The following is a 13,464-nucleotide window of genomic DNA, read 5'->3' as shown; positions in this document are numbered from 1 at the left end:
GGGGGGGTAGACGGGGAGATGGGGAGGCAGACGAGAGAGGGGGAGGTAGATGGGAGAGGGAGAGGTAGACAGGGAGAGGGGGATGTAGACGGGGAGAGGGGGAGGTAGATAGGGAGAGGGAGAGGTAGACAGGGAGAGGGAAAGGTAGACAGGGAGAGGGGGAGGTAGACGGGAGAGGGGGTTGTAGATAGGGAGAGGGGGAGGTAGATAGGGAGAAGGGGAGGTAGATAGGGAGAGGGGGAGGTAGATAGAGAGAGGGGGAGGTAGACAGGAAGAGGGGGGAGTAGATAGGGAGAGGGGGAGGTAGATAGGGAGAGGGGGAGGTAGACAGGAAGAGGGGGAGGTAGACAGGGAGAGGGGGAGGTAGACAGGGAGAGGGGGAAGTAGATAGGGAGAGGGGGAGGTAGATAGGGAGAGGGGGGAGGTAGATAGGGAGAGGGGGAGGGAGAATAGGGAGAGGGGGAGGTAGACAGGAGAGGGGGATGTAGACGGGGAGAGGGGGAGGTAGATAGGGAGAGGGGGAGGTAGACAGGGAGAGGGGGAGGTAGACAGGGAGAGGGGGAGGTAGACAGGGAGAGGGGGAGGTAGACAGGGAGAGGGGGGAGGTAGATAGGGAGAGGGGGAGGTAGACAGGGAGAGGGGGATGTAGACGGGGAGAGGGGGAGGTAGATAGGGAGAGGGAGAGGTAGACAGGGAGAGGGGGAGGTAGACAGGGAGAGGGGGAGGTAGACAGGGAGAGGGGGAGGTAGACAGGGAGAGGGGGAGGTAGATAGGGAGAGGGAGAGGTAGACAGGGAGAGGGGGGGTAGATAACATTATGTTTTCGAATGACATCCCCAAGAGGTAAAATATATAGTGAAAACAATAGTGGTCCCTGTCTACCTCCCCCTCTCCCCGTCTACCTCCCCCTCTCCCTGTCTACCTCCCCCTGGCCTGGTTTAGATCTTATCTGTCAGAAAGATATCAGTTTGTCTCTGTGAATGGTTTGTCCTCTGACAAATCAACTGTAAATTTCGGTGTTCCTCAAGGTTCCGTTTTAGGACCACTATTGTTTTCACTATATCTTGGGGATGTCATTCGAAAACATAATGTTAAATTTCACTGCTATGCGGACGACACACAGCTGTACATTTCAATGGAACATGGTGAAGCCCCAAAATTGCCCTCGCTAGAAGCCTGTGTTTCAGACATAAAGAAGTGGATGGCTGCAAACTTTCTACTTTTAAACTCGGACAAAACAGAGATGCTTGTTCTAGGTCCCAAGAACAAAGAGATCTTCTGTTGAATCTGACAATTAATCTGGATGGTTGTACAGTCGTCTCAAATAAAACTGTGAAGGACCTCGGCGTTACTCTGGACCCTGATCTCTCTTTTGAAGAACATATCAAGACTGTTTCAAGGACAGCTTTTTTCCATCTACGTAACATTGCAAAAATCAGAAACTTTCTGTCCAAAAATGATGCAGAAAAATTAATCCATGATTTTGTTACTTCTAGGCTGGACTACTGCAATGCTCTACTTTCCGGCTATAAAGCACTAAACAAACTTCAGTTAGTGCTAAATACGGCTGCTAGAATCCTGACTAGAACCAAAAAAATTGATCATATTACTCCAGTGCTAGCCTCCCTACACTGGCTTCCTGTTAAGGCAAGGGCTGATTTCAAGGTTTTACTGCTAACCTACAAAGCATTACATGGGCTTGCTCCTACCTATCTTTCCAATTTGGTCCTGCCGTACATACCTACACGTATGCTACGGTCACAAGACGCAGGCCTCCTAATTGTCCCTTTCTAAGCAAACGGCTGGAGGTAGGGCTTTCTCCTATAGAGCTCCATTTTTAAGACGCAGACTCAGTCTCAACCTTTAAGTCTTTACTGAAGACTTATCTCTTCAGTAGGTCCTATGATTAAGTATAGTCTGGCCCAGGAGTGTGAAGGTGAACGGAAAGGCTGGAGCAACGAACCGCCCTTGCTGTCTCTGCCTTGCCGGTTCCCCTCTCTCCACTGGGATTCTCTGCCTCTAACCCTATTACAGGGGCTGAGTCACTGGCTTACTGGTGTTCTTCCATGCCGTCCATGGGAGGGGTGCGTCACTTGAGTGGGTTGAGTCACTGACGTGGTCTTCCTGTCTGGGTTGACCACCCCCCCCCCTTGGGTTGTGCCGTGGCGGAGATCTTTGTGGGCTATACTCGGCCTTGTCTTAGGACGGTAAGTTGGTGGTTGGAGACATCCCTCTAGTGGTGTGGGGGCTGTGCTTTGGCAAAGTGGGTGGGGTTATATCCTGCCTGTTTGGCCCTGTACGGGGGTATCATCGGATGGGGCCACAGTGTCTTCTGATCCCTCCTGTCTCAGCCTCCAGTATTTATGCTGCAGTAGTTTATGTGTCGGGGGGCTAGGGTCAGTCTGTTACATCTGGAGTATTTCTCTTGTCTTATCCGGTGTCCTGTGTGAATTTAAATATGCTCTCTCTAATTCTCTCTTTCTCTCTTTCTTTCTTTCTCTTGGAGGACCTGAGCCCTAGGACCATGCCTCAGGACTACCTGGCATGATGACTCCTTGCTGTTCCCAGTCCACCTGGCCGTGCTGCTGCTCCAGTTTCAACTGTTCTGCCTGCGGCTATGGAACCCTGACCTGTTCACCGGACGTGCTTGTTGCACCCTCGACAACTACTATGATTATTATTATTTGACCATGCTGGTCATTTATGAACATTTTAACATCTTGACCATGTTTCTGTTATAATATCCACCCGGCACAGCCAGAAGAGGAATGGCCACCCCTCATAGCCTGGTCCTCTCTAGGTTTCTTCCTAGGTTTTTGGCCTTTCTAGGGAGTTTTTCCTAGCCACCGTGCTTCTTTCACATGCATTGCTTGCTGTTTGGGGTTTTAGGCTGGGTTTCTGTACAGCACTTTGAGATATCAGCTGATGTACGAAGGGCTATATAAATACATTTCATTTGATTTGATTTTGAGAGGTAGACAGGGAGAGGGGGAGGTAGATAGGGAGAGGGAGAGGTAGACAGGGAGAGGGGGAGGTAGACAGGGAGAGGGGGAGGGTAGATAGGGAGAGGGGGAGATAGACAGGGAGAGGGGGAGGTAGATAGGGAGAAGGGGAGGTAGACAGGGAGAGGGAGAGGTAGACAGGGAGAGGGGGAGGTAGATAGGGAGAGGGGGAGGTAGATAGGGAGAGGGGGAGGTAGAAGGGGAGAGGGGGAGGTAGATAGGGAGAGGGGGAGGTAGACAGGGAGAGGGGGAGGTAGATAGGGAGAGGGGGAGGTAGATAGGGAGAGGGGGAGGTAGACAGGGAGAGGGGGGAGGTAGACAGGGAGAGGGGGAGGTAGATAGGGAGAGGGGGAGGTAGACACAGCAGAGCCAGCAGTCACAGAGGGAGAGATGAGGAAAGAGGGAGAGGGGGAAGGTAGAGAGCGTATAAAGAGGGAGATAGAGGGTAGACGGGGAGGAGAGGGCCAGGGGGAGATTTGGGCCAGTGGTTGTCATGCTATGGTAATCTACAAATATTACTGAGTCACATAAACACTATCACAGAGAAAATAATAAGAGTCTAATAGTGCAGTCTTTGACAGTGTTGTTTTAGTTCAATGTCCAGAGAGGCACAATATTTTGAATGAGATGAATAAACACATTCTGTGTTTTCTATTTCAAGACAGATTTACCTGTCTAAACACTGCATGAGTAAATAGCAAGGCAAACATGTTGGTTCAGCCATAATTCCCCAACGCTTTCAGTATCTGTTTCCACTGAAGGATGTGCTTCTCTCCAGAGCTTCCAGTTGTTGTACACTGCCATCTAGTTGTCACAGATGAATGTGTAACTACAAGGTAACAAACAGACTCGCTATCTGGTGCATATACATGTTATAAAATGTTATTTCATTTTTTAAATTCCTCCCATATCGATTATTTTACAGCGTGGAAAGGGTCGAGAAAATGAATGATGTATATCTCTGCACAAATGATTGTAATAATTATGGCCAGTACAAGACCACATTTGCTTAGAGATACCGTAGAGAATGGTTGTTAACTATAGCATTAACATCACACAAAACAGTTAGCCAGCTATTACCTCCACAGAGCCCTGTCCGTAATAAGGAAAAGGAACAGGCAGAACAATAATATCAGTTTGTCGACAGGTCTTTGCGAAGTTGCGTTTCCGTTTTTCACGTTTTCATTAATGTGTCCATTCTGCGCTTCCGTAGTTAGCTACTGTCACATGAATGTTTTGTTGCGAAAGCTCAGCTTGACAGTTTCATGTCAAATTTCACGGGTCTTGGTTTGCCAGCTGGATCTCAAGTGGCAGATTTCCCTACTAAATAACAACGAGATATCCCCGACAGCTATTTTAAAGGCGTCAAGACGACCGTGATCTGGGAACGTCTCACGCCAAATGATTGTTAAGGCAAGATATAATCACATTCTCTGCTTGCTAACCTGAATTAGCTTGTCAGAATTGTTTACACGCAGGGGTCAGCTGTTTGTCATCAACAACAGCAATTGCATATTGTGCCATGGTGCAACTTCTGACATGTCTTCTCCTTGTCATCAGAATCTCCTGCATAGCCATTAGCCAGTCATGCTGCGATGGATACTCGGTGGCCGGGAAGCACAGGGCTCTGTGGAGGTAATAGCTGGCTAACTGTTTTGTGTGATGTTAATGCTATAGTTAACAACCATTCTCTACGGTATCTCTAAGCAAATGTGGTCTTGTACTGGCCATAATTATTACAATCATTTGTGCAGAGATATACATCATTCATTTTCTCGACCCTTTCCACGCTTTTCTCACTATAACTTACCTTCTCTTATGTGATTGAATTCACTGAGTGGCTTTTCAACCTGCTGTCTCTCCTCGTCTCATTTTTATCCCTTATGTGTGCAGAAAAACCCTGTGCTATTCATTGGGGAGGAACAGCCAAAAAACTGGTTCACTGAACTGCAGGTGCTAAAAGGACATTTTGACATTGTTCGATTTCTGGTGCAGATTGATGACTTCAGGTAAGCACCTCTCTTCTCTCTCTCTCTCTCTGCCTCTCTGCCTCTGCTCTCTACCATCTGCTGGACTCTATCTCTCAGTGTGATTGACAGCAGATCCTCTCCAAAGCAAACTTACAGAGCGTGACAAGAGCTTAATCATCACCACTGCTGGACTGTGTGTGTGTTTGATCTTCTCCTCAACAAATCTTTACTGGGTTGTGTGTATTTTATACTGTATGTGTGCGGTTACTCTATAGTTTACCCCTTTTCTTAACCCCTGCCTCCTACACACCTGCTACCCCACCTGCTCTTCCACCCCCCACTGACCGCTGAATACATAGTTAACAGCCTTCACAGGTAATGCATTGCTTGGTGGAAGCATGCTGCGTGCTACTATGGTACAGTGGGTTTGCATAAGTGGTCTCATAAGTGCTTTCTAGCTGATCTGAGCGGGGTGTGTGTGTGTGTGTGTGTGTGTGTGTGTGTGTGTGTGTGTGTGTGTGTGAGTTGGGTGGGTCCGGCAGAGCTTCACGCCTCGTCTACCCCAGTAATGACCCCCTCCTCTGGGCCTCGTCCTCTCCAGACAGGCCAGCAGCCCGAGGGCAGGGGCCGGAACATTCTCACCAGATTGCTTTTCAAGTCCCAAAATGTATCCTTTTCCAGCCCTCGTTTGCTGGAAGACAGTTCCTTTTCTCTTCTTTCTTCTATCTCATCCTTTACTCTTTCTGATCCTCTCATCCTGTAGGTTGGTTGTAGATGGGTAGGGGTCAGAGGTCAGGGGAAGGAGCTAAGCCTGAGGACAGGTGTTTTTAAGATCCCAGGGGAGTTGGTGGATATTGTGGACAGTAGCTTACACTGTTTCACTGAAACACATCCTTCTGGTTCAGTCATTTGGAGTTGATACATGTTTTTTCTCATTTATAACTGAAGAGTATTAGGTAATTATCACCATCATGCTTTTGTTTTTAGCTGTGCTTTTAGGTGAATAGCAGGACTGTAAGCAGGACCAGTGTTTTGTCATGTCATAAGTAGACATTGTTGTTTCCCAGGTTTGCGTCTGCAGGAGACGATGGTCTGGTGTTGGTGTGGAACGTTGAGGTGAGCCATTTGTCTGGGAGGGGAGATCGAGGGGGGATGTAGGAACATATAAACATCCAACGGCTTTGACCAATAACTGGTTAGATTATTTAAAACGATAAAGCAAAAATAAAGGATAGTAGTGTTTTAGTAACACCAATAGGTGGCAGTGTTGTGAATATATTTTGAATAATACGAATTGTCGTGTGTGTGTGTGTGTGTGTTCTCAGACAGGAGAGAGGCTGCTGGAACTAAGGGGTCACTCCCAGCAGATAACGGCCATGACAGCCTACACACACACCAGTGGAGAGAACACACACACCTCCCTCATCACAGCTTCCTCGGACCGCACCCTCAGTGTATCCTTACACACACACACACACACAGACACGTACAACCCTGTTGTTGTGTTTCCTGAGTGTTGTGGTTCAGCTGTGGGACCCAGAAACAGGCAACAGGGTTCAGACCGTCTCAGACCTCCAGTCCTCTGTCAAGGTATGTTCATCTGCTTTTCATCTGTTGGCAACACTTCATTTTACCCAACTGTTTCCACTTTAAAGAATGCAACTCGTTACCATATGTTACCTAGTGCTGTGTGCTGTTTCAAGTTTTTATTGTCATGTGCACAAGTACAGTGAAATGCCTTTCTTGCTTGCTCTTTCACAACAATGCAGTAGTACATATTAGTAGTACTATAAAACAGTCAAGTAGAACTAAAACACACAATAAATAGAAATAAGAAGAACATGAAAAGTAAGCAAGCTATATAAAAGGTCAGTTCCAGGGTCAGTGCCAATACCATATTTCCAATGTGCAGGGATCCTGGATGGATAGAGGTAGATTGGTATAAGGGTAAGTTAACTAGGCATCAGGTCAGGATATATGATAAACAGATTAGCAGCAGTGTATATGATGATTGCATATAAGTGTGTGTGTGAGCAAATTAAGTGTGTGAGTGTGTTAGAATGTACATAGAGAAAGTGCAAAAAAAATTGAAAGGTCAATGGAGATAGTCCGTGCAGGCATTTTGTTAGCTGTTTAGCACTCTTATGGCTTGGGGATAGAAGCTATCTTTGTTACCGAGTCCCAATGAAAGTCATTTTTTATTTTATCTTTATTTAACTAGGCAAGTCAGTTAAGAACAAATTCTTATTTTCAATTACGGCCTAGGAACAGTGGGTTAACTGCCTTGTTCAGGGGCAGAACAAAAGATTTTTACTTTGTCAGCTCGGGGATTTGATCTTGCAACCTTTCGGTTACTAGTCCAACGCTCTAACCACTAGGCTACCCGCCGCCTCGCGTAATGTCTTATGTAATTACCTTTAACATGTAGTGTCTAAAATATCTGGTCATTTCAAAAGAAAGTGATTAACGTTTTGTTGCTCAAATATATTTTATTGAACACATACAAGGAAGAAAATAAGATATACAGAACAAGTAAACAGAAAGCAAAGGTCAGATGCCACCCCCCATAATTTGGTAGAGGGAAATTCCTTCCTTTTCCAAAACAACACAATATTTTTTTGTTGCCGAAATGTGACTAAGAGATGAGTTGTTTTTGGGGCTTGGTTAATCTGTTTAGGGTTTCTGACACTCCCAGGATGATCAGAAGCGGGTCTGAGTCAATTAAAGTCTCCAGAACCTCAGAGAGGATCCTAAAAATTCCACACCAATAACCATGCAGGTTAGAGCATAGGGCACAGCAGTGGAATAGTGTACCCTCCGCAGCATGACATTTATCACACAGGGGAGGTACCAGGAAATATCCTATGCAGTTTGGTTTTGGAATAGTGTAATCTGTATAATACCTTGAATTGTATGAGACGATGTCTGGAGTTAATGGAGCAGGTGTGTATATACTCCAAGCTATCTTCCCAGTCTGCCACAGAAATGTCAGTCCCTAGTTCTTCCTCCCATTTTGCCTTAATGGCATCAGTAGAAGGTGTGCTAACAGATTGAAAAGCGTCATATAGACGAGATACCAGTTTGTCTGAGGTGGGACACATTTTCATGGATCCGTCAAACGTGGAAGGTTTAGCATTTCCAAATGTAGGAAGATGTTTTCTAACAAAGTCTCTAATCTGTAGGTATCTGAAAAAGTGACTTCTGGGAAGATTATAGGTTTCCCTCAGCAAATCAAAGGAGGCAAAGGTCCCTTCTATATAAAAATCCTCTATGGCATCGATCCCTAGCTCTCCCCATCGCTCAAAGGTGTTATCAAGGTTAGAGGGGACAAAGGACGCATTCTTCGCAGTAGGGAGCAGAATGATATTGGTATAAGGTCAAAATGGAACTTAGTTTGCTTCAGATACAGACTGCTATGTATAATAGGATTGTTGCCATAAAGTGACATCTCCAAATTGACGGGACAAAATCACAGCGTCAATAGAAAAAGGGCGGCTATCCTCACGCTCCATACTAAGCCAGCTGCGTCATCCAGACAAAACATAAGAGCACATAGGTTAGCGGACCAATAGTAAATAATAACATTTGGGGTAGACAATCCTTCCATCTTGGACTTCCAGAGGTGTTTTCACCACTCCTGTGTGTTTTATAATCCCAGATGAATGGATTGATAAATGAGTCCAGTTGTTTATGAAAGGATTTAGGTATGAATACCGGGATGTTCTGGAATAGGTAAAGCAGTTGCTGGAGGAAGACCATTTTAATGGAATTAATTCTTCCGAGCAGGGAAATTGGAAGAGTTCTCCAAAATTGTATGTTTGCAGTTGTCTAAAAAAAACACTATTTTGCTAAAAAAAATATTTTTGTACCCTTAAGTGTGTACATTGCTGTATTTATATGTGGGATATTATTTTTCAACAAGAGAAGTTCATGAAGTGTGCGTCTTTAAATGTTCATTTGGGAGGGGGTTGCTAGGGGCAACAGTGCATCCATATATTTCCCTCACCTGTTTTCACCATCTCGCATACTGTTTCTATATATACAGTCAGTTCAGGTTATATTTAGACATACTGTGCATGTTTTTTTATGTCTGTGAACTCCAGTATTAATTCAAATATTTTCAATTTATTTTTTATTTTATTTCACCTTTATTTAACCAGGTAGGCCAGTTGAGAACAAGTTCTCATTTACAACCGCGACCTGGCCAAGATAAAGCAAAGCAGTGCGACACAAACAACAACACAGAGTTACACATAAACAAGCGTACAGTCAATAACACAATAGAAAAAAGTAAGTCTATATACAGTGTGTGCAAATGGCATGAGGAGGTAAGGCAATAAATAGGCCATAGTAGCGATGAAATTACAATTTAGAAAATTAACACTGGAGTGATAGATGTGCAGATGATGATGTGCAAGTAGAGATACTGGTGTGCAAAAGAGCAAAAAATAAAAACAATATGGGGATGAGGTAGGTAGATTGGATGGGCTATTTAGGTAAAAGGTGGCTGGGGGTGGGGTTTATGCAACAATGGTAGAATGGTAATTAGTCTCCATAGGTTGATAGTGACTGATACCCTTCTCCAAGTGATTCTATTGTTTAGGTGGAGATATATGTGTGGGTGGGTGGGTACGTGTGTACTCTTATTGTTCTATCTCTGTTAGTGTCTGCTGGTGTTGGAGCGGTTGTGTGTGTGGGTGTCGGGAGGAAATGAGTTGTGTGTGTGGAACAGAGACTTCCAGCTGCAGTGTCAGAGCCAGCACCACGACGACACAGGTAATAACACAGAGATCATGTTAGGATACATTCATTCATAATGCACTATTCACACATTACCCTCATGGTACACACAGAGAAACCAGGATTACGGTTCAGTTGCCACAAAAGGGAGCAAACATTTTTAAAGAAAGGGAGAACTGTCTGATCTTGTCCATTTAGCACCACCTTTTGATAAAAGGCTTACTGTCGTTTGTGCTTATTCATGTATTTTTATCTCATATATAAAGGGATTCAATGTTAGTCTTGTGTTGTCTCAAGGAATCAGTGCCACGGTGGAGTTGCCTAAGAACTGTATAGCAGCAGCTATGGACAAAGAGATAGGTGAGTAGTCCTAGTAACCATTAATTACCATGGTTGTAGTCCTGTATTCTTTATGAACCTTTGCGTTGTCCATGTATCTGTTTTGAACTAAGGTAAACACCCTCTCCCTCCTTCTGTGCAGTGATTTTCAGGCTGACCATGTCCACAGGGTCCCAGTTGTCTGTGGCAGAGGTCAGACGTCTATCTGACCACCAGGACAGCATCCACGCTCTCATCAACATCAATGGTCAGCCTTTATCTCTTCATCATCTCACATTTACCTTTGACATGTTAGTCATTAAGCAGATGCTCTCACCCAGAGCCCCTTAGTGCAATCATCTTAAGATAGCAAGGTGAGACAACCAAGTGTCACTGTCGTAGTAAGTACATTTTCCTCAATAAAGAAGTTATATGCATATGACCTAGCAGGTCTGATAGAGAGAGCACTTTGCTGATGTCAAATAAACTGAGTGGACCAAACAGTAAGGACACCTTCCTAATATTGAGTTGCACCCCGCTCCCTCCCTCTTGCCTTCAGAACAACCTCAATTCATCGGGGTATGACCTCTACAAAGTGTCAAAAGTGTTCCACAGGGATGCTGGCCCATTTTGACTCCAAAACTTCCCACAATTGTGTCAAGTTGGCTGGATGTCCTTTGGGTGGAGGACCATTCTTGATACACACATGAAACTGTTGAGCGTGACAAATACAGCAGCGCTGCAGTTCTTGACACACTCAAAGTGGTGTTCTTGGTACCTACCACCATACCCTGTTCAAAGGCACTTAAATATTTTGTCTTGGTCATTCACCCTCTGAATGGCACACATACACAATCCATGTCTCAAGGCTTAGAAATCCTACTTTAACCTGTCTCCTCCCCTTCATCTACACTGTTGAAGAGACATCAATAAGGGATCATAGCTTTCACCTGGATTCACCTGGTCAGTCTACAGTATGTCTTGGAAAGAGCAGGTGTCCTTAATGCTTTGTACACTCTGTGTATATTTCAGGTTGACTTGGTTTAACTTAAAGTGAAGCTAAACCTTGACCGGGCAGTCTGGGATTTGAATTTCTGAGGTTCTACTTCACAAATTCTAACTCTATGGTATCTTCCTCCTTCCCCTTTTCCTCCTACTACTCCTCCTCTACCTCTTCCTTTTCAGATGGCCTGTTTGCCAGTGGGTCCCATGTTGGCGAGTTGATCCTGTGGGACGCTGTTGATTGGACGATTATGGCCTATGAGCACATCCTGTGGGAGGAGTCTCAGACCGACACACAGGCTGAGATCCGATTGGCCGCTCCGAAACCCAGTGAGATGTCCATCCAACAGCTGACATCCGATGGAGAGGTGAGTACCCAAAGTGTTTTGACATGGTGAGATTATTTTAGGGTGAAAGTCAGTGTTGTTAATCAAGTCAAGTCAACTGGTATTTAAAGTGCATTATCACAAGGTCTCAATACACTACAAATGAATGATGTAATCTTTTATCATCTCTTTCTCCCTAGCTGATGGTGGCTGCAGTGGGCAGTGGTCTGTACGTGTACAGCGTCATCACTAAGAGTGTTGTGGCCTACAGGAAGACAGCCCACGACTCCAATGTACTACACACCATGCTGCTGCCTGATGGGTAATCAAATCACACCTGCTCTTATTAAGAGACCCACTGTTTGCTGTTCCCAAGCTCTTTATCTCAGCCACAACAATGTTATCAAACATAATGGTCTTTATCAGGTTTCACACGTTACCTGTGTTGTTCTCTTCTGTAAGGTACATGTGTGTCACACTGCAGTGTTTTTATAGATTTCTTATATTGTGTGGTGTTGCAGGGGGCTGATGTCGTGCTCCGAGGATGGCAGTGTGAGGATTTGGGAGATGCAGGACCTCCTGTTACCTGCAGAACCAGCCTCTGCAGGTGAGTCATACACACACACACACACACAGACCCATAGGAGTCAGTGTAGTGGTGGGATCAGAGGAGGGCTTGGCTAGACAGACTATGGCAGTGATGTCACTAGCCTAGGCTAGCGTCTATACTAATCCTACACAGCTGCCTTTGGCTTTGAAGTGGATTGGAGCGCTCCTCTGAGTCTGAGCTGTGGTCCTTTCTCTCTTTCCCTCTCTCTGTCTCTTTATTTTCTCTCTCTCTCTCGTTCTGTTCATCCATCACTTCACCACAGCTCAGAGCTCAGAGTCTGTCAGTGTGATGCCTCCTTCTTGAAGCACTGCCATCAGTCAGCGAACACACACACACACACTCAGCCAAATCACATTTCCTGAGTTGGTTTTTCTTTTTGCACTTCCACTATAATTTATAAGGAAGGGAAAATATCATTTTGGTCTTTTGGGATTTGTATTGCCTTTTTATTGTCCATATTAAGATAAATGTTTTCATGTGAAAAAATGTGACAAGCCCCTAGGGGCAGGCGGTCTACAGTCACGTCTTATTGGATGGTTGTGGAATGTTTCTCATCCCAGAGCTGTGCCCACTGCTTGACGTCTCGTGGTGATGACGTCGTGGCTGATAGAGTCCATGTGCCAAACCTGTCTGGGTGCCGAGTCCATCTGAAAAGTCACAGCATCAGCTTTCTATTAAAATGTCTCTCTGTCCCTCTCTTCTCTCTCTCTCTCCATCCTCCAGGGTTCTTTGGGATGTGGACTTTCGGCAGGTCCAATAAGCAGGTGGGGCCTCCGGTGAAGAAGGTTCTTGAACTCCCCAGTCTCAGAACATTGGAACTGACGGGCGACCTGATTGGACACTCAGGGGCCGTGCAGGTATGATGTCACGTAATAATCAACAGATAACATTTAGACAAAATATCCTATCCTATTTATTTATACATGTTACAATTTCTGTGTATTTGTGTGTTTTTGCTTGCGTCTCCTCCAGATGTTTGTGAGTTTTGGGGAGAAAGGTCTGGTAACATGTTCTACAGACCATCTGCTGATTGCATGGAAGAACAGAGAGAGAGAGTCTCACCTCCGCAGTCTCGCCCTCTTCAGGAAACTGGAGGAGAACGGAGGGCTCTGACCCCCCCCCACCACCACCTGTCAGTCACTAACACAATTATTTCTGATTTTACAGAAGACTTTCTACTGGAAGTTAAGGTTTTAAAGAGGGGTGGAATGTATTTGTTCCTAGGTGTTGCTATTTCACTGTCTCTGTGGTTCATGTCTATATATATGTACAATGTGATGATTTCTTTAACATGTTTAGTGATTTTACAACGTGTGAAATTCTGTGTTTCAAGTCTTCAATTTTAATCTGATGTTCTTATATATGCCTGTCTTCAAGTTGGTCACACATTTATTTGCCAAATGTCTGTATGGTTATTTGAACTATTTTTACCCCACAATTGCTTGTTTTTTAAAGCCTAAAAATGTCACAAATTAAAGGTACAACTGGTCACAAACA

At 45.0% G+C, this 13,464-nt stretch overlaps 1 protein-coding gene across 2 annotated transcripts; it reads left to right on the top strand.

Annotated features, from left to right (window-relative positions):
- The first annotated feature begins 4,217 nt into the window (after positions 1-4,217).
- On the top strand, positions 4,218-13,464 carry wdr41 (WD repeat domain 41). 2 transcript variants are annotated; one of them, XM_029745893.1, is made up of 14 exons: positions 4,218-4,414; positions 4,562-4,636; positions 4,895-5,010; positions 6,039-6,087; positions 6,297-6,425; positions 6,499-6,561; positions 9,636-9,747; positions 10,009-10,071; positions 10,193-10,297; positions 11,215-11,399; positions 11,558-11,679; positions 11,879-11,964; positions 12,691-12,824; positions 12,940-13,464. In XM_029745893.1, exons 2-14 carry the CDS (start codon positions 4,589-4,591, stop codon positions 13,078-13,080), a joined length of 1,353 nt encoding a protein of 450 aa, XP_029601753.1. In that variant the 5' UTR covers positions 4,218-4,414; positions 4,562-4,588; the 3' UTR covers positions 13,081-13,464. The 2 variants fall into 2 exon arrangements, with proteins under 2 accessions (XP_029601753.1, XP_029601754.1); XM_029745894.1 differs by lacking the exons at positions 4,218-4,414; positions 4,562-4,636 and having other exon boundaries at positions 5,573-6,087.

The sequence above is a fragment of the Salmo trutta genome, unplaced genomic scaffold (assembly GCF_901001165.1).
Source record: "Salmo trutta unplaced genomic scaffold, fSalTru1.1, whole genome shotgun sequence".
Lineage (NCBI taxonomy): Eukaryota > Metazoa > Chordata > Actinopteri > Salmoniformes > Salmonidae > Salmo > Salmo trutta.
This window is presented reverse-complemented; position numbering and strand designations above follow the sequence as displayed.

Excerpts from the sequence above, each read along its gene's own strand:
- wdr41 (XM_029745893.1), top strand. The coding sequence starts at position 4,589 with ATGCTGCGATGGATACTCGGTGGCCGGGAAGCACAGGGCTCTGTGGAG. Across the intron at positions 6,426-6,498 it reads CCTCGGACCGCACCCTCAGT|CTGTGGGACCCAGAAACAGG; the intron begins GTATCCTTACAC and ends GTTGTGGTTCAG. Across the intron at positions 9,748-10,008 it reads CCAGCACCACGACGACACAG|GAATCAGTGCCACGGTGGAG; the intron begins GTAATAACACAG and ends TGTTGTCTCAAG.